The 25992-nt window shown below is 39.2% G+C and overlaps 1 protein-coding gene across 7 annotated transcripts in view; it reads left to right on the top strand.

Moving 5' to 3' along the window:
* Positions 1-25517, top strand: part of LOC126375624 (AT-rich interactive domain-containing protein 2) — a 40937-nt gene extending 15420 nt beyond the window's left edge. For 3 of the 7 annotated variants that reach the window (XM_050022610.1, XM_050022612.1, XM_050022609.1), the window contains exons 19-38: positions 327-357; positions 458-513; positions 600-1100; positions 1691-1780; positions 3794-3892; positions 4619-4702; positions 5673-5775; positions 6715-6792; positions 7290-7390; positions 7759-7848; positions 10348-10449; positions 13180-13392; positions 13886-14053; positions 14789-14905; positions 15311-15417; positions 15811-15973; positions 16666-16812; positions 19343-19378; positions 21702-21793; positions 22902-25517. In XM_050022610.1, coding sequence (XP_049878567.1) covers positions 327-357; positions 458-513; positions 600-1100; positions 1691-1780; positions 3794-3892; positions 4619-4702; positions 5673-5775; positions 6715-6792; positions 7290-7390; positions 7759-7848; positions 10348-10449; positions 13180-13392; positions 13886-14053; positions 14789-14905; positions 15311-15417; positions 15811-15973; positions 16666-16812; positions 19343-19378; positions 21702-21793; positions 22902-23004 — 2481 coding nt within the window. In that variant the 3' untranslated portion in view covers positions 23005-25517. The remainder of the gene's footprint in view (positions 1-326; positions 358-457; positions 514-599; positions 1101-1690; positions 1781-3793; positions 3893-4618; positions 4703-5672; positions 5776-6714; positions 6793-7289; positions 7391-7758; positions 7849-10347; positions 10450-13179; positions 13393-13885; positions 14054-14788; positions 14906-15310; positions 15418-15810; positions 15974-16665; positions 16813-19342; positions 19379-21701; positions 21794-22901) is intronic. The other 4 variants (XM_050022611.1, XM_050022614.1, XM_050022615.1 and 1 more) reach the window with 4 other exon arrangements.
* The last annotated feature ends 475 nt before the right edge of the window (positions 25518-25992 follow it).

Raw genomic sequence — 25992 nt, 5'->3', positions numbered from 1 at the left:
AAGCATAGGTAAAAATAATTGTTGCTTGATATTTGGATCACATAATGTATAGAATTATGTTGCTACCTATATTGCTTCTCTTTATTTTGATCAGAATAATAATGAGTGGAAGATGTAATTGTGGCTGGGTGTAATGAAAAGGGTCATCATTTATCCCCAAAAACAAAGATAAATGATACATGTCTGTTATCCATGAAATTAGAAGGTTAAACGATGGAAAATCTGTACAGCGCCATCTATATAATTTTTGAGGAACGTAGTCTGGAAAGTAGCTCATATGAATTTAAATTATGCATGTATTTGAATGATATATTTTTTATGTCCAGGTTATCATTAGCGCACCAGAGGAGATAATAAGTAAGTGTATTTTGGATATGTAACAAACATATAGTGTTTGCATTAAACGACTGTCTCAAAATCCAGTTATATCTAACTAATTTTCATTTATTTTTTATAGCGCCAAAAGAAGAGCCTGTACAAATTCAAATTGACGAGCAAGCACAGTTGACTATTGTAAGTAATAACTACAAAACTTCACATACAAATCCGTTTTATGTTATCCTGAACTTAATATAATAAAAATACACATTTTCTTGCAGAAAACAGCCCAAAATAAGATGCTAGCAGACTTACTAGAGAAGAAGTCAAACCCCCCAGTGCAAGTAGTACAAATGGGCCCCCAAATTAACGCACCAACCATACAAATAACAGAAACAGGCCAAATTGTACAAGTCAAATCTGATCCAAACCCAGTGATACAAATAAACGCTGATCCCAACTTAGTTCCTCAAGGAACTCCGTACTTTCAACTAAAAAACGAACAGGGTCAATTTTTCCAAATCAAAAATGAACAAGGTCAAATTATTCAATTGAAGAGCGACCAGATTCAACCTCCATTGCTGCAATTCAAGAACGAGCAAGGTCAGATCGTTCAGATCAAAACTGAAGGTCAGATAATTCAAGGAGGTCAGATTCTCCAAGGAGGGGTCATTCAGGGTTTGATGAAGAATGAAAAAGACCCGATGGTGGAAACTGTGGTTACTGATCACTCATACACTGAACCGCCGAGTAAGAAGTTAAAGGTTGAAGACAAGAGAGATGTGAGTTATCTAATATATTTAATAATATCCTAGATTCACGTCTGAATTCGTTTCTTTTGTACTATTCTGGTAGGCCCACCACTTCTCAGACACACACATCGCATTATCCCGTTTTTCACAGGGTCCGCTTACCTTACCTGAAGATTTAACAGGTCTGACTTTCCAATCCGCGTAGGGAAAACCAGCTCAATACAGTTTAGGTCACATACCTCCGAAAATGCGTTTCTCGGGAATGTGGTTCCTCACGATGTTTTCCTTCACGTCGACAATCATTGGTTTAGGCCTGTGCTGGATTCGAACCTGCGACTTCAAAGTGATAGGAAGCGTTCCACCAACTAGCTACCACGGCTTCCACGTCTCAACCACCTGCAGCCAAATTGTGCGATTTCATCATTTTACCAGATTTCGCCAATGATACTTCATAGATAGTGATAACTTCTATAATTTGCCATCTAAGACACAAAGGTACGAGTTGTCTGCTAAGGATTTGGTGGCTGAATTATGCTAGACTTTACAAATAACCTTGACACCAGGGTTGCTGAAGTTGGTCATCTACTTCACAACGTGCTCACTTAAAATATCATTTTCAGATAACTCCACCTCAAGAAAGTGTGTCAAAGACTGCAGCCAACTTATACGCAGCACTTGCTGCTTCGGCTTTGGAAGATGAAGAGGATTTGGTACGCATGCCCTTTCAAAATCATTTTATTATTTTCGTTTTTATTATTAAGTTCATTTTGACAATTGTTTCTTAAAAACATTTTTTTTACAAAAGATTATTAGTAAAGTATAATTGATGAATTTCTCTTAAATATTTACCTTAAAAAGATCTTATATCTAAACAGTGTAATATAATAAGAAGAGAACAACCTTTTGATCTTATAAATTGTGAGTCTGGTCCCTAGACTAGATACAAGATAATATATAATGGATCTGTTGAAGGATCAAAGAATCAAAATCAAGATCAATAATCAAAACCTAGAACTAAAAGTAGATCAGGATCTCTGGAGAGCTTGGTCTTTATTGTATTGGCTATTTAAAAAAAAAGATTTATTTTCAAAATTTACGTTGATTCACCCAGAAAGCTATGTTGAGTGCAATTTTATATTGAGTAGTTCTAATTTATACCTCAAGGATAATAAAAACGTGCAATCATGGATATGGTGACCACGTTGGGTTCGAAACCAATTGTGTTTGTTTAATGTTATTTTTCTTGTTAATTGTATGTATGGCTTGTTGTTTGGGACGCAAGAGGGACACCACTGCCCTATTTTTCCCTAAAAAGTAGCATGGAGAATGCTACACCGAGAAGAGCGTCGCTCTTAAATTAGTGATGTGAGTTGTATGCTACTATTACACCTTGTCATCCTATTTCATGTCTGTTCATCCAGCGACCGCATGGAATTGTTATAACAGGAACTGTTCGCTCCAAGGTTGTTATATTTGTGTGTTTTGTAGGAATTTAATTTCGTAGTTTCGCATTAATTACCTATTAATAGAAGTGTGGTCGTGGTCTAGTGGTTAGAGCGTTAGGCTCACGATCTGGAGGTCCGGGTTCGATTCCCGATGGGGACATTGTCGAAATCACTTTGTGAGACTGTCCTTTGTTTGGTAAGGACGTTTCAGGCTTGAATCACCTGATTGTCCGAAAAAGTAAGATGATTCCGTGCTTCGGAGGGCACGTTAAGCCGTTGGTCCCAGCTATTAGCCGTAAAAACACCTCCACCAACCCGCAGTGGAGTAGCGTGGTGGAGTATGCTCCATACCCCCTCCGGTTGATTGAGGGGAGGCCTGTGCCCAGCAGTGGGACGTATATAGGCCGTTTATGTTTATGTAATAGAAGTGTCTTTTTTATAATCACGTCGGATTACTAGGCATAGTATTTCTCATACACAATATAACATAAATAGCCTATATACGTCCCACTGCTGGCCACAGTCCTCTCCTCAATCAACTGAAGGGGGTATGTTGGGAGGACCACCACGCTAATCTGTTGGTGGCGTATCAGCCTCTATGGCCTAATAGTATTTGGCTACCTGTAAATGACATCGTCAAACGTCAAAACTTTGACCAGTGCGTGTTGCCAGTGATGACCTACGGCAGTGAGACGTGGCCGCTTACTATGGGTCCGCTGAGCGACACCGAGCCTCCGGTGTCGCTCAGCGGGCTGGGCTCGGTATTTCCCTGCTGGATAGAATCAGAAATGAGGAGATCCGCAGGAGAACTAAAGTCACCGACATAGCTCGGAGAATTGCAAAGCTGAAGTGGCAGTGGGCAGGACACATAGCGAGGAGAACCGATGGCCGCTGGGCGGAAGGGTTCTGGAATGGCGACCACGTGTCGGACGACGCTCAGTGGGTAGGCCCGCTACAAGGTGGACCGACGATCTAGTGAAGGCCGCGGGAAGCCGTTGGATGCGGGTAGCGCGGGACCGATCGTCGTGGAGATCCTTGGGGGAGGCCTATGCCCAGCAGTGGGCGTCGTACGGCTGATGATGATGATGATGATGAAATGACATCGTAACATATATTGATGGGGATGATTCAGCTCATTATTCTGAGTTCAGAATCATGGTTTGAATCATCCCTCTCAGTATTCGTTACGGTGTCACTAGCACCCTGTATTAAGTCTTAATGACATGTACATATATCGAAAAGAATGTATATTTATGTAATTCGCGTATTTCCCGCTAGATTCCACCGAAGCAAGAACCCGATGTGATCCAACAACCGGTTTTGGTGACTGGCACCAGTGATAATGGATCGGTTATCATTCAAGAACCGATTTTACAGGTAAATGACCAATTCAGTCAGTATCTTTCTTCAGTAGGTAACATAGTTACACTTCTTCATCCATTCTTACATAACGAACATCTCATCGTAAAATTACTGAAGCTTCTCATAACCTTTATAGCCGAGGAAAAGAAGCTGCAAGGAGAACCTCGGCACAAGGAACTAGTCGTTCTTAAAAAAAAAACAAAGAATTGTTTATTGTCGATCTTACAATATCATATTAAAAGTGTCTGTAAGTTGTTTTTCGTCCGTAAAGAGGTAGGTAGATCCACAAGTAATATAAAACAAAATCCACTTCAACCTGGTTTATTTTTATTTGCTCCAAGTTCAGCGAAGAATATACTCTATGAACATAAATAATCTTCTTCTATCGTGTGGGTTGTGAGGTGAATTATTAAACCTCGTCAACTCTGGTGTCAGGGTTATAATTGAGCCACCAAAGGCCCCTGACATGGCTCATGTAACGATTACTCACTTACATCAGTAAGTAGCAACCGGGACCATCGACTTAACGTGCCTTCCGAAGCACGGATCGTCTTACTTTCAGACAATCAGGTTATCAGCCTGTAATGTCCTAACCAAATTGGGGATCACAAAGATGATTTTTGTGATATGTTCATTTATGTTCACCGGCATTCGAACCCGGGACCTCCGGATCGTGAGCTCAACGCTCAACCACTGGACCACAGAGGCCGTTAATATAAATAATAATTTATTATGTTTTAGGTTCAGCAACCAACGATGCAAGTGCAGCAACCTACTCTGCAGGTTCATCAACCAACGATGCAGGTACAGGCACCGACATTACAGGTATATTCACTTGTCTAGATGTGTTTTCTTATATTGGCATTATTTATACAGGGTGTTAGTGACATCGTAACGAACACTAAGGGGCATCCCTAAGGGGTATAAATAATGCCAATATATGCCAATAATGCCAGTATTCAGACCATAATTCTGAGTTAATATCAAGTGGAATTTCCCGTCGTCATGTACATTAGCCATACAAGTGCGTATTTGTGTTAGTGACACCGTAACAAATAATGAGGGGGATGATTCAAACTATGATTCTGAGTCGATATCAAGTGGATTTCTGAAAGTCTGTGAGAGTCACACTGCAATTTCTCAAAAAAAAAAAAAATGTGTGACATGGTACCAAACTCTATGCATGTTGTTGCTCGTGATCGTACATCCATCGCAAGATGAACCAAGTACCACACCTCGAGCTTTATGTTAGACCAATGTGATAGGCGGTGAACCGTATCGCCGTCTATAATGGTCGAGCCTGTGTTAGTGAAAGCTGCACTTAAGATAAATTAATAACTCATTGGTGCAGGTCGGGTACTAGGGTTCCAACCGGCGCTCTGAGGTGTTAAATAAATAACAAAAGAAAAAAAAAAGATAAAGAAAAACAAGGGTGATAAAGTGGTGACATAATAATAACAGTCTTACCCTGGCGAGTGTCTTGTTGTAGGCGGAGCACAGTTTTAGCGCGGCCTTATAATTCTGTGACAATATTCATGTTCTAGTGCATGTCTTGCTTGAAGATTAGGATCTCCTTGGTCATATTTTTCTTGGCCGGCAGGTGGGGGACGGGGTTGGGATAGGTGGTGAGCCGTATCGCCGTCTATAATGGTCGAGCCAACCGTGTACTGTGTATTTTATAGCTAGGACTTTCTACCCAAAAGACGGCGTATTCTCTTTCAATAATATTTGTATTGTAACTCGTATATTTATGAGCCGTCTGAGTACCTGTCTATGGTTTCTTTTTTATGTGAAGGTACAACAACCGACTTTACAAGTTCAACAACCGATGCTACAAGTTCAACCGATGGATGTACAGAACATCATTGCCTCGCAGTCTGGACAGATTATCATACAAGGTACGTCATCATTACCCTAGCTTTATTCCATTTTCCACGGGGTCCGCTTACCTAACCTGAAGATTTGACAGGTCCGCTTTTTTATAGAAGCGACTGCATGTCCAATTTTCCAATCTGAAGGGAATACCACCCCAATACAGGTTAAGTCACATACCTCCAAAATGCATTTCTCTTCTCGGGAATATGGGTTTCCTCACCATGTTTTCCTTCACCGCTGAGCACGTAATAATCATTTACGAAGCAAACATGAATTCGAAAATAAATCATTCAAGGTACGTATTACACTGAGCCGAGCTAAATGTATAAAACCAACAATAATAACAACTGACACCAGGGTTGATGAGGTTGGTAATTCACCTCACAACCCACACGATAGAAGATGAATATATTACACACAACATAACATAAACATCCTATATACGTCCCACTGCTGGGCACAGGCCTCCCCTCAATCAACCGGAGGGGGTATGGAGCATACTCCACCACGCTGCTCCACTGCGGGTTGGTGGAGGTGTTTTTACGGCTAATAGCCGGGACCAACGGCTTAAGGTGCCCTCCGAAACACGGAATCATCTTACTTTTTCGGACAATCAGGTGATTCAAGCCTGAAAAGTCCTTACCAAACAAAGGACAGTCTCACAAAGTGATTTCGACAATGTCCCCATCGGGAATCGAACCCGGACCTCCAGATCGTGAGCCTAACGCTCTAACCACTAGACCACGGAGGCTGTTATTACACACATTTATTAGGTAATGACAGGGTTTTCGCCTGCGTGGACTTCAGTTATCTGTCACATACACGCCTACTTCCCACAATACAGACAGTAATGCTAACAAAATGATTCGAACCCGGGACCTCCGGATCGTGAGCTTAGCGCACAACCATTGGACCACGGAGGCCGTTTTTATATATATATATATTGTCCTTGTAATTCCCAGAAAAACCAATCGCGACCCAGCCAACCCAGTTCGTGCAGCAACCAATGCAGATTATAGCCACCCCCAGCACTTCACAAGGTAATTTATTTTTATAAGCAAGAATAACTTTTATAAGAAAACTACATTTTTGCCAACGGTTTCGCTCCTGTTAAATTCGCGCTAAGAGGGTTCCCCTTTCCTAATGTACTAATTTTCCCGCCTTGAAAACTGCGAAAAGTCTCATATAAAATTTCATCCCCCATTTTAGGGAAGTGGCGGGCTATAAAGAGACTAAAAGTAGTGATTCAAGCATGCAAAGTTCTTACGAAACAAAGGACAGTCTCACAAAATGATTTCGACAATGTCCTCGTCGGAAATCGAACTCGGACCTCCAGATAATGAGCCTAACGCTCTAACCACTAGACCAGGGAAGCTGTTAACTTATGGAGCATTGTTACATAACATAAATAGCCTATATACGTCCCACTGCTGGGCACAGGCCTCCTCTCAATCAACCGGAGAGGGTATGGAGCATACTCCACCACGCTGCTCCACTGCGGGTTGGAGCATTGTTTGAATGGTTGAAATTGTTACAGGGAGTCTAGGCTACATAACACAGAATATTCCCGGTAACATGATGCAGAAGACGATTATAATCGTGCAAGGACCTACTGGAGGCGGGCCACTTACTCTGACGGTACGTACGATACTTCGTTTTACTTTCAAATAAACCCACTAAGTGACCTCCACTTGTCTGGCCAAGTAGTGAATGCCATCCGAAGATAATCTATCATAAGTCGTAAAAAAGAAATGATCAAGAAATATTTCCTTTACTTCTGAGTTGAAATTCAAATAAAAGAAAACAGATAACAGAGACTGGCCTCTAATTTTTAGTTTAGGTTTTTAATTTGTCTTTAAAACTGGGCACTTCTATCATTATTTTAAAGGTCTTAATGTTTTCAGATATTAGATGCTAAACAAATTCTCACAGTAAAGTTATCTCTATATATTTGTACCTGTAAATATGTTATTTACTGACTTATAATGACGATTTACACACAAAAGGTGAACAACCCCGGTGGACTCGACGAGGCGACGTTAAACAGTCTTATTACCCAGGCCACAGAGGCGATAACGCAACAGCAAATCATTCAGGTTAAAAATCCCTTAGAAGCCAATTCCACGCTTCTTGTCGCACTAATTCCGTTCATTCATTCTTTCACTCCTTCATTCATTTTTTCATCTCATCTTTCGATCATTTTTATTCTACATGTTTTCATTCATTCATCCACTCACAACCCCGGAATTTTTAATCAGCATGTTTTCAAAAATTCATTCACTCAATTATAATTTATTCATTCACTGTATTCCTATAGCTTATTCAACGACACACTTGTCCTGGTTTAGGGCTGTGTGTGTGTCTTAGTAAGCTTTTTTTTTAAACTTTCATAGGAGATTATTCCAAGGTTGTCTTTCCTAAGGGTTACCCTTTTTTCATTCATTCATTCATTCATTGTTTCTTTGGAGAAGCTTTGCTGCATATCATGTTGTCAAATTTAACTTTTTGACAATTTGCTCTTTTCATTTCTTTGGATCCTTTATCATTTTAGCTTTCATAGAAGCTTGAAGGTTGAACCACATCGCACTTTTCTATGCTTCCATCCTTTTCTGTCACTCAGAACAGTCGTTTACTAGAGCGAGATAATGAAAACGCACGCGGCGTTCTTGGTGAGGCGGTCAGAGTGCGGGTGCACTCTCACTCTTTATCTCGCTTTATCAAATGACAGGTCTGAGTGAGTGACAGAAAAGGATAGAAGTATAGGTAAATGTGATGCAGTGCGACTGGATGTAGGTTAACTCTAATACGTCTGTTGCTATTTGCTTCTGCGAAGCTACTTCTACGCTATATTTCTTACTAATATTCCACTATTGAATCGTTAATTAACCACACTGTCTTGTGTTTAACATTTCCTCCAATCTAGTTATAAATTTAACGACTGCTGAACATGAGTTTAGGAGTTTGATAGCCAAACAAAGTTCACTCCAATCATTTGAAATGCATTTGGATTGAATACTTGTCTATCAAATTCTTTTCGTAAATGTATGTTTTTATTAATAATAGTGTCTTTTACCTTACTAACAGGTGGTCATTATATCAATAAACGTGTATTTTTTTTCATAATCAAGGTTGTATGATGTGCTAAGGACAAAGCTTCAGGATAATTGACGTAATATTTCTGTGGAATTAATGGGAAAAATGTTTTTGTTACATTGGCAAAATAGTCTCACCTACCAATCCATGTTATGAGACAGTGTTTTCTTTTTATAATGTCGAATATTTAAAAGTTTATTGATTAAAGTGCACATGTAATTTGGGTGGTGCATTATTTTTATCGGTACAGTGATAGTAATCGCGCATTACCTTTTTGTCGGATGAATCGAATGGTCTATGAGGCCCTATTCGCTCGTAATGTCGTTATGCTCGGGATGGGCACAGTCACAAGTAATCAAAGACAACTTACAAGGTCCAAGATGGATATGAAAAACAAAAACAATATAGGAAAGCATGCTGAAAATGCGTTACCAAAACTACTTATAGATTTTTTTTAAAATCACCTATTCGTTGTGTGTACAGATAATAATATACATAACATAACCAGCCTATATACGTCCCACTGCTGAGTACAGGCCTCCCCTCAATCAATCGGAGGGGGTATGGAGCATACTCCACCACGCTTTTCCACTGCGGGTTGAAATAATACTAAACCATTTACTTCAGGCTACAATGGCATATACTATGAGCTATGTCAGGGGGCTTTGGCGGCTCTAAACTAACCCTGACACCAGGGTTGCTGTGGTTGGTCATCCACTTCACAACCCAAATGATAGAGGGATTTAATATTAAAAAATAAAAAATAACTTGTATTGGTAGTAGGGACTATGTTGCTCATCCTTTATAGTTCTTGCGCTCTAGCATGGTGCATATGAAAGCAGGACAGAAAGATACAGTACAGCCGAGTGCGAAAGGGATACACTAAGAAAATGTACTATTCTGACAGCTGTCCTAACTCCTACGCACCATGCACATACTATATACCCTATTTAAGGCACCGTGCTTAGACTGACAGCAGGACAGAGATATATATGTACATCGCCTAGCGCGAAAGAAACGAGACATATGTCTCTTCCACACTAAAAGTTTACAGAGAAAGAAAGAGACGGGAGATATGCCACTCTAATCATGTTACGTTAAATAGGGTATAGTAACATAATGGTGCTGATTCCAGTAGACACCATCTAATTTTATTTTAAGTTATACCTGACATTTTCTTATCCGCCGAAAAGCTAAAGGGACGGATGATTGACAGGCATAATATGGAACACACGTCAATTTTAAGCAGAAATTTAATCAATTTTACATTGGGCAATAACCCGACAGAATTAAGTTAACGGCACACGTCAAACGGGTTGCATATCATCGAGATGCCTTTGATTCGCCTGGGTGAATCATTCATTCATTCATTCATTTTAAAATTAATAGTTGTCAATTATCCGTTCCGTTCCTATTCGCCGGATAAGAAAATGACAGGTACAATTTAAAATAAAATTAGGAGGTGTCAGGGCCAATATGTTGACGGGTGTATTGTTGTACAGAATTCAGGCGTGATTCAGTCTGCACAGAGGGTAATAGTAAGTCAGCCTACCCTAGTGAGCACATCGCAACCTATCACGGTGGTCAAAACTGCCCTTGCACAGGTCCAAACACAATACTAAGCACTGTAGATGCTTCAGTAGACGGGAAATGTAAATGTTTATAGAGCTATACTCAACCGGCCAGTTAAGCGTATATGAATGGCCAATTTGGCATAGTAGCTGTATAAATTGTTAACAATTTAAAATGAGAATGCCAATGGACAGTATCGCAAGAAACTAAATTGTGTGACAAGTTCATAATGTGGAAAATTGAAGAAGTTAATATGGAATCGTAAGTTCTGGGGAAAAAAAAGTATCATGGTGTTTTTTCTTATTGATGCTTAGTGTTAATTATTATAATAAATATTATTGACCAAATTGGAGATGTCCGTAGGAAAGGTTTAGTACGATCTAATCTGAACCAGCGAGCGTGTATGAAACGATTGATGAATATGGAGGAAGCAAGAGAAGTGTGTCAGGATCGAAGCAAATGGAATTCCATAGTCTCTGCTTACCCCGGTGGAAAATAGGCGTGTGTTTATGTATGTATGTATATTTTTCATAAAAATAACTATCGATGTATATATATCGATTGGGAGCAAGATAAAGAGGCTGTAAAAGCTCGCGGGGAGTGGAAATCTGATGTTCGAGCTCTACAACCCAACATCATTACATTACAACAACATTAAAAGAAGAAGAAGAAATCATCGAGAAAAAAATATATTCAATGATATGACATTTGTCACTAGGTCGTTCGTATTCGCACAGGAAGTACCTACATATTTAACTTTTTTTCCATAGAAATTAGGATTCCATATTAGAACATGTATTTTCATAATTAAAATCACATTTTTTTTTTCTTGATATTAAGTTCTTTAGTCGCTTCGGCATTCTCCTTAGCGTGAATGTAGACAGTGGATAATAATAAAGGTTAGCATAGCATGCATTGATTTTGGTGATTATACAAAAAAAAACCTGTTTATGGCCACAAAAAAGGTTGAGTATAGCTGGTGTAGTGGATGTAATATGCTTGATGCTTTGGATCGTTTGATATACGAATGTCTTCGTTACGTTTACGTCCAATCTATTGAGAATGTATAAACGGCTCAAATATTACGTGGATCTGTAGCTAGATATAATACGGTAGATAATCGCTTATCGATATGGTATTAGTACTCAAAATTCTATGAATTTCAGAGTTATTATTACGTTTTTTTTTATTAAAATTCATAAATAAGTTAAATAGAAAAAGGAAAATGTTTTTCGTTAATTCTAGATCTGTTTTTATTTAGTAGTACACGACCCAATTACATTATGTGGAGATTTTAAATACAAAAGTGAATACGCACTATTTGAGTTTGCGTGCTTCACTTTAGACTTATCGCTGCTTTAGACCACGCTGGATCGTGATCAAACGTACTCATATCTTTTGAAATAGAAAATAGCCTATATATAGGATTTTAGATGTAGTTTAGATGTTTATGTAAGCTATGTGTAAAACAGAGTTCTAACGTGCATGTTATAAGGTACAACATAGTTTATTTAAATAATTAGATACATTTATTTAAGTGGTAGTTTATGTTGTAGTGTGATGCTTGGTTGGTAAAGGGATCATGGGAAGGGTTATTAAGTAACTATTTGTAGTGTAAAACTGGTGTGTTATGCAGTAATGATGTGCAGTATACTAAGCTTTCTTGGGAAATTATATGATTCTGCAATACAGGGTGTTAGTGACGTCGTAACGAAACCTTTGAATTATGACTTAGACCATGATTCTGAGTTGATATCCAGTGGAATTTTCCGTCGCAAAATTCATGAAAAATTTAGTATGTTTTAAAATTATTTTCATTTTCACTTTTGCGACAGAATATTCCACAATGATATCAACTGAGAATCATGGGCGGAATCATCCCCCTCAGTATTCGTTACGGTGATATTAACACCCATGAGTACTTGTCCGGGGTGTAAGTGACATCGTAACTAAAGAGAATGGTCTGAATCATCCCCTTCAGTATTCGTTACGATGCCACTAACACCTTGCATATTGCACATGGGATCGAATACTGTAACATCGCAACAATAAAGCGATTTTAAAGATTGATAGTTCATAGTTTTTTAGAGAGTATATTTCTAAGTTGCACTTAAAAATCTTACGGTCTACTGACTGGTGGAGAAAATATCACTTAACCTATAATAAATTCTTGTCCTTAGCAATAATACCCTACGAAATGACGTAGGATCAATAACTTGTGAAATTGGTCTTCAACGAGTTTATCTTCTAAACGTTTGAATTCGAACGCTTGATTCTCAGTATGAGGTCACAGGTTCGAATCCCAGTTAAACCAATGATTATAGAATTTGTTTTCTAATTCATATTTGGATTATAAATGATTACGTGCTCAGCGGCGTAGGAAAACATCGTGAGGAAACTCACATGCCCGAGAAATACGTTTCGGAAGTATGTGATCTAACCTGTATTGGTACCCTTCGCGGGTTTGAACGTGAGACAGGCAGTCGCTTCTATAAAAAACTGGAACTGTCAAATCTTCAGGTTAGGGAAATGGACTTCGCGAGAGACAGGGTAACGCTAGGGGAGATGTTTAGTTACTTATGTTGATTATTTGAATTTGCATTTTGAAATATACCAACTCAAAACACGTGTTGTTTGATTTGTTACAGTATTGGAATTCATATGCGATATATAACAAAATATTAACTATCCATTATCATAGCATTTATATTTTTATAACTTCCACTTAAAAACCCCAAGCTAAAACCCCCATTCCTCAACAGAACACCTCTCAAATGACGCCGAGTCAGCAACCTATAATAACCACGCAACCGCAACCCCACAAGGCCCAGATTGTCAACCAACCACAGACTCAACAGATAGTGGTTACTCAGAAACAACCACCGGCGTTGATCACCTCGTCGAGCAACCAGATAGTCACCGGCAACCAGCAGATCATACAAGGCAGCCAACAACTTTTGCAGGGCAACCAGCAGGTAAACATTTCGCTGTTACATTCCATTTTACTGACAGATAAACGAGCGAAGGTTGAGTAGAATCACAAGCATTCAGAAGACAATTTTCGGTAGACGTAAATCTAAATACATCTCAGAAATAGTGAGATGAGGCATGATGTAAACGTTAATATTTTGCATCAAATTCTTCACTTTTTGGATTCGAAAAAACAACCGACCGCTACTTTTGATATTTGTTGACAATGTGCACTTACTTTTATATTTATATTCGCAAATGTCAAATAACAATATTGTTTTTTTTTTATATGAATTGCTTCAATGTGTCCTTTACTTCCAGTAGGGTAATAAACATATATAAACATAATGACATGTCAGGGGCCTTTGGCAGCTCGATAATAACCACCACTCCAGGGTTTAATTCGGTTGGTAGTCCACTTCACAACCACCCACACGATAGCAGAAGTAAAAATTGAGTTTATTCCAACATTTTATCAAATAAACACTTCTATTACAGATCATAGCAGTATCAAGCAACCAGCAGATCATAATGAACGCTCCAATGAAGCCAGGAATACATAGAGTGGTTCAACAGCCGCAGCGGAGCCAAGTGGTGACCGTGCAAGCGAGTACCACAAGTGTAGCGCCTATGGAGAGCAAACCCACTGTCATACAGGCTAGTGTGGTGAGTTATAATTTATCTACGCTGTAGTCCCGGCCTTAGACGGCATTCGTGATCGAGTAGTTGAGCTTTAGGCTCACGTCCCGGAGGTCCCGGTTTCGAATGCCAGTAGGGACATATCACAGAAATCACTTTGTGATCCCTAGTTTTGTTAAGACATTGCAGGCTGATCACTCGTTTGACCGAAACTCTCAATGTTATCACGAAAATGATCAATGTTTTGGAGAGTACGTTAAGCAGTTGTTTCCTGGTACTGTAAGTATGTAGTAGTTACATGAGCCATGTCAGGGGCCTTTGCCGCTTAATAGTAACCATGGCATGGTTACCAGGATTTATGGGGTTGGTCATTGATATCACAACCCACATGAGAGAAGGAGATAGTTCCATATATTAGTGAAGATAATAAAACTGTGTTGAATATTACGCAAAAAGAAGGTAGATCTCGTCAACATCATCCAAGTGCAGGAAATTGCCATACTTCAGTCACATTACAAGTATAAGCTGGAGTAACTTATACGACAGCTCATAAACCAGGGTAACATCTTGATAAAAATAAGTTACGGCTGGAGGCGGCACTCCTGGCTTAAGTACTTAGGGGATTGGTTCGGCTGCAGCACGACCACGATTGTTCAAGCTGCTGTCTCCAAATAAGAATAGCTTTGATGCCGTTCAACTTCCAATAGGATAGGAACTGGAAGAAGAACATTATAGTCTTTAACGTTGAGTCCGTTGTTACAGAAACCGCAGCAGCCAGTGATGCGTCAGGTGATAAGCAGGCAGCCAGTTATGGTGGGCAACAACAAGATCGGAGACAAGGAGATTGTTGTCACGCAGCCAGTCACACCGTCACCAGAGGTAAGACTAAACGGTTTCAATTTTAATCTAAAGTAATCAAGACACCAAAAGTCCGTGCTGGTTACCTGGATAGTGCAGGATGAGGATCCGGTGGTTTGGTATTGTTATTGTGTGTGGCGTCCTTTTACATAATGAATAATTTCTTTCTCTTTTCCTTTAATGGGTCACATGCTCGTCTCGGCCTAACAAAAGCTGTGGGTTCAAGTCCCGCTGGAAACATATTTTTGAAAAAAAAAAAACAAAAAATGGAGTCACTATATTTAAAAAAAGTACTCGCGACTATCCATAATATAGTTTCTAACCCGCACTGATGCATCCTGATTAGTATTCTCCATACCCCTTATGAGAAGGAGGAGAGGCCTGAGCCTGGGATGTATATAGACAGGTTTTGTTATTTTATTGCAGCCGGTGACTCCAAAGCCGACGGCGACTCCGCCCCCGGTGACGCCGGTGACGGTACAACCTGGACAAGACGAGACACCCTGGATTTGTCATTGGAGAGGCTGCGGCAAGTAAGTAACCCTTCGTTTACGGTTTGAAAGTGAATTGGGGATGTCCCAAAAAAGGTTTAGTAGGATCTACTCTGAACCGGCGTGCGTGTATAAAACGATTTATGAATGTCGAAGAAGCCCTCTAGCAACTTGAAGTCCAAAGTCTCTGAAAGAAGGCGGAAAATACGCGTCTATGTATGTACTTTCATACACGTGTGAAAGTGAGGTAAACCTAGCTCGACATCGATACGATTGTCCGTCCAATAATATTATTTATTCTGTGTAGTATCATATACTATTAGGTATATCATGTTAGTAACGACGAATGGGCAGGCAGAGACTACCCATTCCTCGCCAGGTCGCAAGCATTTGTATATTGCGGATCTAATTATGCTTCATGTATGTCTGTGACAGAACATTCGAGAACGCAACGGAGGTATTTGCGCACGCAGCGAAGACACATTGCCCCCCGAACGCGGGCGGCGAGGCACCTTGTCTGTGGCTAGACTGCGACCGCGTTCCTCGCAGAACCTTCGCACTACTCAACCATCTCACCGACAAACATTGCACGCCACATGTAAGTACACAAACAACGGCTTCCGTAGTCCAGTGGTTGACCTGTAGGCTCACGGCCTGGAATTCTCTGGTTCGAATTTCAGTGGCGACATAATACCCAAAAAATAATCTGTAGTTTGGTCAGGACATTGCAGGCTGATCAGATTACCCAGTTGTCCGAAAGTAAGATGATCCGTGCTTTATAGGCCACGTTAAGCAATCCGTTCCAGCTACTATTTTACTTATATAGTCGTTACTTATATATGTCACCGTAAAATTGTAAATAACGTTAGATTATTATAATTTGACGGTTTCACTTCGATAGATTATAATCTGACGAATAATAATACGTTAAATTGTAAGCAGTATATTACGTTTCACAATTTTTCGACAGTTCACAATCTCTATAATAGATAGATTATAATCTAACGTTATTTACAATTTTACGGTGACATATATACATGAGCCATGTCAGGGGCCTTTGGCAGCTCAATAGTAACCCTGACACCAGGGTTGATGAAGTCGGGCATTGACTTCAGAAATCACAACCCACACGAGAGAAGAAGACTTTGTGTCTCCAATTAATATAACCCAATAAATATTACCCAAAATCCTCAGTCAGCTCTTAATCATTCTGTTATTGCTTTTAACTTTGCATTTGCAGTAAGTTGCCTCTAAGTTGTACGTAATAAAAAAAGTAATCGGTTTTAACAGGCGTTGAAGGCAATTTTCAACTCGCGCCGACACGCGGCAGCGGAAGCGGAAGCGAGTAAGCCCGTCGCCCTGGGGTACCCGCCAAACGCAGCCCTAGCGGCCCTGAACAAACATGCAGCTGATATGTTCAACCCTCGCGAACTCATGGTTAGTATTCTATATACTATCTCACTAACTCATACTCATCAATACGGCTAAAACTAAAGTCTGATTCTAGCTATCGTGCGTAAGACAGCTGTCAGAATTGGCCGAAAAGAGGTCATTGCCCTTTTTCGGCCAGCTCTAAGACTTATTTTTATTGACAAAATACTAAGTATTTTTTAGACCAAATAATGCATATAATAGCGCTAATTCCTGTAGACACCATATTATTTTCTTTTACGTTATACCTGTCATTTTCTTATCCACCGAAAAGAAAAGGGACGGATGATTGACGGCTTTTAATTTTAAAATGAATGAGTGAATGAATGAATGACCCGGACGAATAAGTATATCGCTGGTATGCAACTCGTTTTACGTGACATCAACTTAATTCTATCGGGTTATTGGCCGATGTAAAAAAAATAGAGGGTTCTTTGTTGTTTTAGAATTCTGCCTAAATTTGACGTGTGTTCCATAAATTTTATGCTTGTCGATTTGCCGTCCCTTTCTTTTTCAGCGAATAAGAAAATGACAGGTGTAACTCACAATAAAATTAAATGGTGTGTACAGGAATTAGCACTAAGAGAAAGGTATTCTAGTATTAACAGGACCTGGTGAATACACTCAGTTTACACCCTTTATAACGTAGCATGATTACAGTGACATGTCTTGATAAATAAATATCTCTCGTCTCTTTCGTAATAAGCTATATATCGTCAGTGCGAAAGAGAGATCTCTCGTCATTTTCGCGCAAGGCGAAGTTCTATATCTCTGTCTTGCTATTCTAATCATGCTACGTTAGAAGAGGTCTTAGGCATAATTAACAACCTAGTTCCTTAAAAGTTTTCAAGTTAGGCGATATGTTTAGACCAGGGGTTCTCAAAGTTTTACAATAACGAAACACCCACCAAATACGCTTTATATTATGGAACCTCATATCAAATGATTTAAAAATAGAAGACAATAATTTAAATAAGGACAATAGGTTAGTTTCCAACTAGTCAAATCAGTTACTTTTTATTAAACGTCAAACACGAAATTACTATGGAATTTGTATGAAGCACACTGTGACGTCATAGAAAAAGTGATAAAATGTCGGACTTATTAAGTTTTTCTGGATTAAAATTAATAAATAAGTTGAATAGAAAAAAGAAAATGTCTTTCGTTAGTTTTAGATCTGTGTTTATTTAGTAATCAGAATTTCATAATTTATCTTGATCCTAGTACACGACCCAATTACGTCTGACAGACAATGCTTTCTCGGATCCTTGGTAACATTTCTATGGAATCCACTTTAAGAGTCGCTGGTCTAGATTTATCGCCTGAGTAATCCTACGTTTACATTCATTCGTTGCCGCTCACCTTGTGTTTACTCGTCTATGGCAGCGAGTGTTTACAGTCTACTGCACTAGTTGGTACGGATTTCGGCCCAAAATTCCACTTTCCTATACTTCTATCCTTTACTATCACTCAGAACAGTCATTTGCTCGAGCGAGATAACGCGACCGCACGTGGCGGAATCGACGAGGCAGTAGGAGTGCGGTCGCCGGGAGTCTTTATCTCGCTCTAGCAAATTACGGTTCTGAGTGTCAGAAAATAACTTAAAAAAAATATTTATTTTATTTAGACACTTGTATAAGAAAATATAGTGGCTGTAACCTCCTTTTAGACTTGTACAGCCTGTGCCAGGAGTTACCGCTCTTCTATAGCTAAAAAGCTTTGGTAGCACATTTTTTTAAGTAATTAAAGGTCCTGATTCCTGCAGACACCTAATTTTATTTTAAGTTATATCCGTCATTTTCTTATCCACCGAAAAGGAAAGGGACGGGAGATTGATATATGTTATTTTTAAAATGAATGAATAACCCGTGCGAATAACATAGGCATACCACTGACATGCTTCCCGTTTCACGTGTTCTGTCAACTTAATTCTGTCAGGTAATTGGCCAATATAAAATGTTGGGAGGGTTTTTTAAACTCTGCCTAAAGTTGACGTGTGTTCCATAAATTTTATTTTCTTCTTCTTCGTTCCCTCACTGCTGAGGATCGCGACCACAGGTTATGGTTTTCCACTTGGTACGGCTATATGCTGCGTGGACCGCCTTCTGTATGCTGCCGCCCACCGTCTTCTAAATAAATTTTACGCCTGTTGATTAATAGGGATGGGCCCTTTCCTTTTCGGCGTTTAAGAAAATGACAGGTATAACTTAAAATAAAATTAAATGGTGTGTACAGTCATGAGCAACATAATGTACCTACTTTAGGACTCTGTCGCACTAACATATTTGACATTTAGTGAGACTTACAGTTCAATTTGTTAAACAAGTCAATGTGACAATGTGACCAAAGTGTATACATATTAGTGCTCGTGACCGTACTGGAATCGGCATCAATAAGGATAGAAGCATAGGGGAAGTGCGACGCGTAACGGCCAGATGGAGTTCGACCCTAAATGTGAACGTAGGGCAGTTCTACATTATCTATTATAAGTGTACACGGTGTGAGCACAGTTTGTCACTAACATATTGGTCGGCAGCACCGCGCTGATATGGGCCGCGCGACGGAGCAACTGGTGAGCCACGCTACTGTTTGTCTGTGTCATGGTATAAGAAAACCAGCTATACTCAAAAGTGACAGCTAACATTTCAAGCTTAGTCCAGCTGACGTCAACCGACCTGTGTTGCCATTGCGTAAAAAATAAATTACCCACGACCAATGTCTTTAATTTGCAAGGAAATTTTGAACTTTTAGTAAAATATTTACTTACAGTTTTAATAATTTTTTTATGCAAGGTGTTAGTGACATCGTAACGAAAACTTTAAGGGATAAATCAGACCATGATTCTGAGTTGATATCAAGTGGAATTTTCCGTCGCAAAAGTATGGAACTGAAAATATTAAAAAAAATACAAACACTGTCATGAATTTTCCGACAGGAAATTCCACTTGATATTAACTCAGAATCATGGTCTGAATCATCCCCCTCAGTATTTGTTACGATGTCACTAACACCTCGCATGTGACAAGTAATAGTAATTAAATACATTAGTCAGTTACTTAATTTTCAATAATAAAATTTACTTCCTTGGAATGTTGGAGATACTTATTTGATGGTAACACAGTGGTAACACTTACGTCATCAAAGGGCTAGCAATGGCGGCTTGCCATAGTATTGAGCATACCTGGTTTTGTTATGCCATGGTCTGTGTGACGCACTGCACTTGTGGTTCTGTGTTTGTCTGTGTTGCTGCTTGATTGTTTTTCTTAAATGACTCTTAACTAGCAGACCATTGGGTCTACTGGACTATTGATTCCTGTCCAAAATTGCTTGATTTTTACGTTCTGACTGGCTAAGCCGATTGCCCCTCTAAAGATAAAAAAATGCTTGTCAGTTTTTTTAGGCTAGTTTCCAACTAGTCAAATCAGTTACTTTTTACTAAACGTCTAAAGAAGAAATTAAGTGGAATTTGTATGCAAAAGCACACCGTGACGTCATAGAAAAACGTGACAAAAGTCGGACTTATTACGGTAATAAGTTAAATAGAAAAAAGAAAATGTTTTTCATCAGTTTTAGATCTGTCTTTATTTTGTAATCAGAATTTCAAATGGAGAGCGCCGGTTTGATCCCCGGTATCGGACTTACACCAATGAGATCATCATCCCCCTAGCATTATCCCGTTTTTCACAGGGTCCGCTTACCTAACCTGAAGATTTGACAGGTCCTATTTTTTACAGAAGCGACTGCCAGTCTGACCTTCCAACCCGCGAAGGGAAAACCAGCCCATTACAGGCTAGGTCACATACCTCCGAAAATGCATTTCTCGGCAATGTGGGTTGCCTCACGATGTTTTCTTTCACCGCTGTGTATGTGGTTCAGTGAAATTAATTTATGATCCAAACGTGAATTCGAAATCATATTCGACGATCATTGGTTTACGCCTATGCTGGATTCGAACCTGCGACCTCAAAGTGAGAGGCAAGCGTTCTACCAACTGGGCTGCCACGGCTCTGTAATTTCCACTGGCACAGTTAAACGTTAGGAAGATAAAAGAAAAGCATGAGTTATCTTTCTTTTTTTATGACTGCTTGGAATGCTTCCCGTTCAATAAAGTTTAGAATACTTATTGAAATTAAACTTTATTGTTTTATTCTACTTTTTCTTTTTAACGATTGCCATTTTTGTTATGGCTTTGCAAGTCTTAGAACCTAGCTTGTAAGTACAGTTTTGCCTAGAAATGTCACGAGCATATTTTAGTACATGTCACATTATCTTTAGTGACAATTTGAACTGTAGTCTCACTAAATGACAATAACCTTAGTGCGACAGGGTTCTAAAGTGGGCTAAAGTGGGTTATTGCTCATGATTATAATTACGCACGTAGCATGTTTGACTCGACAAATCATTCAAAGTTCAAAAATATATGAGATCATTTTTACGCCATTAAGCAGGATGAATTTGGAACGTCTATACTTAAACAATAAAAAAAAATACCAACAGACGTAGGCCATTTATCTATACTCCTTTCAACGTAGTATAATTAAAGTGAAATATCTCTCGTCTCTTTCGTACTAAGTTGTACTCCGTTAGCGTAAAAGAGACATCTCTCGCCTCTTTCGCTTTAGGCGATGTACTATATCTCTGTCCTGTTGTCATTATAATCATGCTACATTAAAAGGGGTACACGTAAACAGCTGCGTTAATACAATACAATAAAATAAAAAGAAATAATTACAAAAAGACTCTTAACTAAGTACTCTTAAGTAAGCAGTGTTAACTTATCTATTGGTCGCAGCCCGCGTTATTTGTCGTGCCTGCCATGCTACTGCTACAAAGTTGGTTACTAGTTATAACCGTTGTCAACATCTATAGAAGTATTTATGTATTTTGTATTATAGGATGAGAACGAGGGTCCAGTGACGAAGAGCATCCGATTGACAGCCGCTCTTATTCTAAGGAACATCGTAATTTATTCCAACACTGGACGAAGGTGAGTTAATGGTGTCGATTTGGGCAACCACCTATTTAATTCGACAGGACTAGAACTAGCTGCGTCTCCTGCTTGTTTGTAAGTGAAGGAAGCAATCTAAGAGCTATCAAACTCAAATAGGCTACGATTTGCGGACTGAATTTCGACAGTACATTACTTCATCATCAGCCGATTAACGTCCCCACTGCTGGGGCACGGGCCTTCCCTATGGATGGATAGGGAGATCGGGCCTTAAACCATCACGCGGGCCCAGTGCGGATTGATGGTTATTAACGACTGCTAATGCAGCCGGGACCAACGGCTTAACGTGCCTTCCGAAGCACGGAGGAGCTAGAGATGAAATTTTTTTTTTGTGGTCACCCATCCTATGACCGGCCTTTGCGAAGGTTGCTTTACTTCAACAATCGCAGACCGAGCGCGTTAACCGCTGCGCCACCGAGCTCCTCGCATTACTTCGACACGTAGCGAACTCCGAAAACATAATTATAGATCGACAAGTCATTGTTTCGACAGACAATACTAAGACAAGATACTCCTTCACTACTTGGACAGATTTTTTTAACAGAATATCGTACCGGAACAATAATCCCCTAAACTGTATAGATAATAAAATTTACCTAATTGAGTACCAAATTTATAAATTGAGTCCGCAAATCTCTGAGACACTACTCTGTGACACTACTGTCCGGAGACAAGTTCCTCATTACTAACCTTATCAACCTTCGTGTCAGGGTTATTAAAACCACCAAAGACCCTTGACGTGACTCATGTAACGACTACGTACGCCAGTAAGTAGAAACCGCCCAACGTCTTAACGCCTTCCGAAGCACAGGTCATCTTACTTTCGGACCAACGGGTGATCAGCCTGCAATGTCCTAAATGTTAAATAATAATAATAATAAAGATTTATTTTCAGACATTACACTCCATAGGTGTTAGTAAATACAATCGTATTCTATTATTAGTAAACATACACATTTTATATGTCCCCACCGGGATTCGAATCCGGGACTTCCGGATCGTGAACCCAACGCTCAACCACTGGGCCACGGAGACGGAGAGCAAGTTAAAACGTAATATCTAATAAATCTTTTCTTTTCTCCCTCAGACAACTCCGTTCGTACGAAGCACACTTAGCATCCATCGCACTTAGCACGGTCGAAGCGTCGCGCACGATCGCTCAAGTGCTATACGATATGAACAACATTTGAGAATCGCAGAGCGGACAGCAGTCCCACGGATGGCGGTAACACGCCACACGCGACGTTACGTCCTAACACGCCACATGTCGCTACATCGGTCGCTGATGTCGCGAACTCACGTACCTGCATTTTTTGGCGAAACTGATTTGCACCTTTTGCCAATAAGACAAATCATTTTAGCAAAAAAAATACAATTACGTCAGTTAGCAAAGTCAGACACGTTATGGTCGTCTGTTTAATTAAATAAACATAAACAGAATATCGCTTAATAGTGAAAACCACGTAAGCGGTTTTTTGAAAAGTCATGTTCTGATGTGTTTTTCTGTAACAAAACCTTGATTCCTTTAAATTAAGTTCATTATGGGTTAAAAACGAGACATTTTTGTTAACAGCGATTTCCGTGGTGTTTTTGTTACAAAAATCGCTTACGTGGTTTTCATTATAAGGGTACGATATATGCTTCTCTCTGCTGGATTTTCTCTATCTATCGAGGGGTATGGATCATACTCCAAACAGCATAGCATCAGACTGCCCCGCGGGTTTCACTTTAGTCTAAATGTCCGTAAGCCCCTAAGGAGTAAGGGAGCGCGAGGATAGTCTATCTCGCTCCCACTTACACGTTAAACGGAACACGGTGAGTACGAGATTTTTATATGTGTGTTCGAGCTCTGGTGTGACGAAACGCTACGAATTAATGACAGATCATTTAACGGACTTTGATTACGATGAACATAACATAAACACTGTATACATCTAAATTAAAACACATAATAACGGGTTCTTACCGCGTTTAAAATAGGGATATGAGACTCCCGATATTTCGACACTGTTGCAACTGTCATGAATATCGGGAGTCTCATATCCCTATTTTAAACGCGGTAAGAGCCCGTTATTGTGTTTTAATTATGATAATAACCGCGTAAACTTAAAACAATGTATATACATCTCACTTTTTTTTACAGACCTACCCCCATTTCGATTATTTTTTAAATTAAAATAAGCTTTCTTAAAGTCGATTCGAAAAGAGATGGTTTGCGTAAATTGTTCAATATTTTTGTAAGATTTTCACTGTAATCGACAGGTTTACACGTAAACTGCAAAATGTAATGGATATAATTTTTGATCGACTGTAAAGTTTTATAAGTATTCAACTCCTGGCCTAGGAAACATGATTAAAAATTAAATTCTGGAAATTCATAACATTTTCATTTGCATTTATGCATATCAATATGAATTTGCTTAGAAAATTATATTTTTAAATTGTTTATCGTTCAAGTTGACATCAGGGGGGTTAAATGGCCACATCGAAGCAACTCGTCTAAGAAAGCAATATTGCTATTTGACATTTATTTGCATTGCGCACTTACTTGTATATGCGCAAATGTCAAATTGCAATATTGCTTTCTTAGATGAATTGCTTCGATGTGGCCATTTTAACCTCCCTGGTTTCTGTTAAAGCTGACTCGAAAAGAGCACTTTATTTGATATTGCAAGTACAAGATGTCTCTAATGTTATTAGTTATAATATTATTCTAATATAATTTGTGATTGGCCACTCCCACGCAGTACAAATATTTTATTTACCAATTCTTTTTTCAGCAAAAATCTTCATAATCTACAACTATGCTGAATTTAATACATAAATAATGAATATTCTAGAACATCTACAAATTAATCTAAAGATCTATCGCTGGTGCTGATTCCCGCAGATACTTAATTTTATTTTAAGTTATACCTGTCACTTTCTTATCCGCCGAAAAAGAAAGGGAGAGGAGAGGAAGTTGTTAGCACCATTATTCAATTTAAATTCTTCAATTGCTTGATTGATTAAGTGATTGGAAAAATGGTTCTTTTTAATCACACATCTATATTTCGAAATATGCCTGAATCAGAATTATAAAACTGGGGGGTTAAAAAGGCCACATCGAAGCATAAAAGTAAGTGCGCAATGCAAACAAATGTCAAATAGCAATACTGCTTTCTTAGATGAATTGCTTCGATATGGCCATTTTAACCCCCCTGGTGTCTAAAGCGGTTATTGCATTTTCCAATCCATTATGCGCGATGCGTCAAGGTCACGGGCGCGGCGATCAGGATCGTGTAGAATAGTGAACTGGTGAGCGTAACCATGGTAACCACGATCTCGAGCGAGTTCGTGGGGCGTAACCATGGCAACCATGATCTCGAGCGAGTTTGTGGGTCGTAACCATGGCAAACACGATTTCGAGCGAGTTCGTGGGGCGTAACCATGGCAACCACGATCTAGAGCTAATCTGACAGCGTCGATTTTCCCGATCCCCATGCGACCTTGACGCATCGGTCTGAGTGGATTGAATAGTATAATTACCTCTTAAAAGTCTTGTAATGCACGCCAATGCATGAGTATTATCATTATGATTGTGATGTCCAAACGAATGAATCTTATAATTTAATTTGTACTTCATGTTGATTATATTGATGGTAATTGTAAGCTAAACTAATAGTGATAAGAATATAATACAAATAAATAGATTGACAGTAAGTATATGTGTTTTATTTGTAAATGTCTTAGTATATCCGCGCTCAGTGCTGTGTTTATCAAGACTTACAAGTCTACACGTTCACAAGCTACAAGTTACAAGTACGTGTAAATTTCGTTTATCGAAAAAAGTAGAGGGATTGTAAAATATACTTGTGAAATAAATATTGACACTTGTAACATGTAATTTACATGTGTCATCTCCCTAGCATTATCCCGATTTGACAGGTCCGGTTTTTTACAAAAGCGACCTGTCTGACCTTCCAACCTGCAAAGAAAACCAGCCCAATACCGGTTAGGTCACATACCTCCGAAAGTGCATTTCTTGGGAATGTAGGTATCCTCACGATGTTTCCTTTACCGGTTAGCACGTGAATCATTTATGATCCAAACATGAGTTCGAAAACAAATTCGACAATCATTGTTTTAGGTGTGTGCTGGATTCGAATCTGCGATCTCAAAGTGAGAGACAAGCTTTC

Source organism: Pectinophora gossypiella, chromosome 19 (genome assembly GCF_024362695.1).
Source record: "Pectinophora gossypiella chromosome 19, ilPecGoss1.1, whole genome shotgun sequence".
NCBI classification, from domain to species: Eukaryota; Metazoa; Arthropoda; class Insecta; order Lepidoptera; family Gelechiidae; genus Pectinophora; species Pectinophora gossypiella.
Note: the sequence above shows the minus strand (reverse complement) of the source record. Positions and strands in the feature narration are given on the sequence as shown.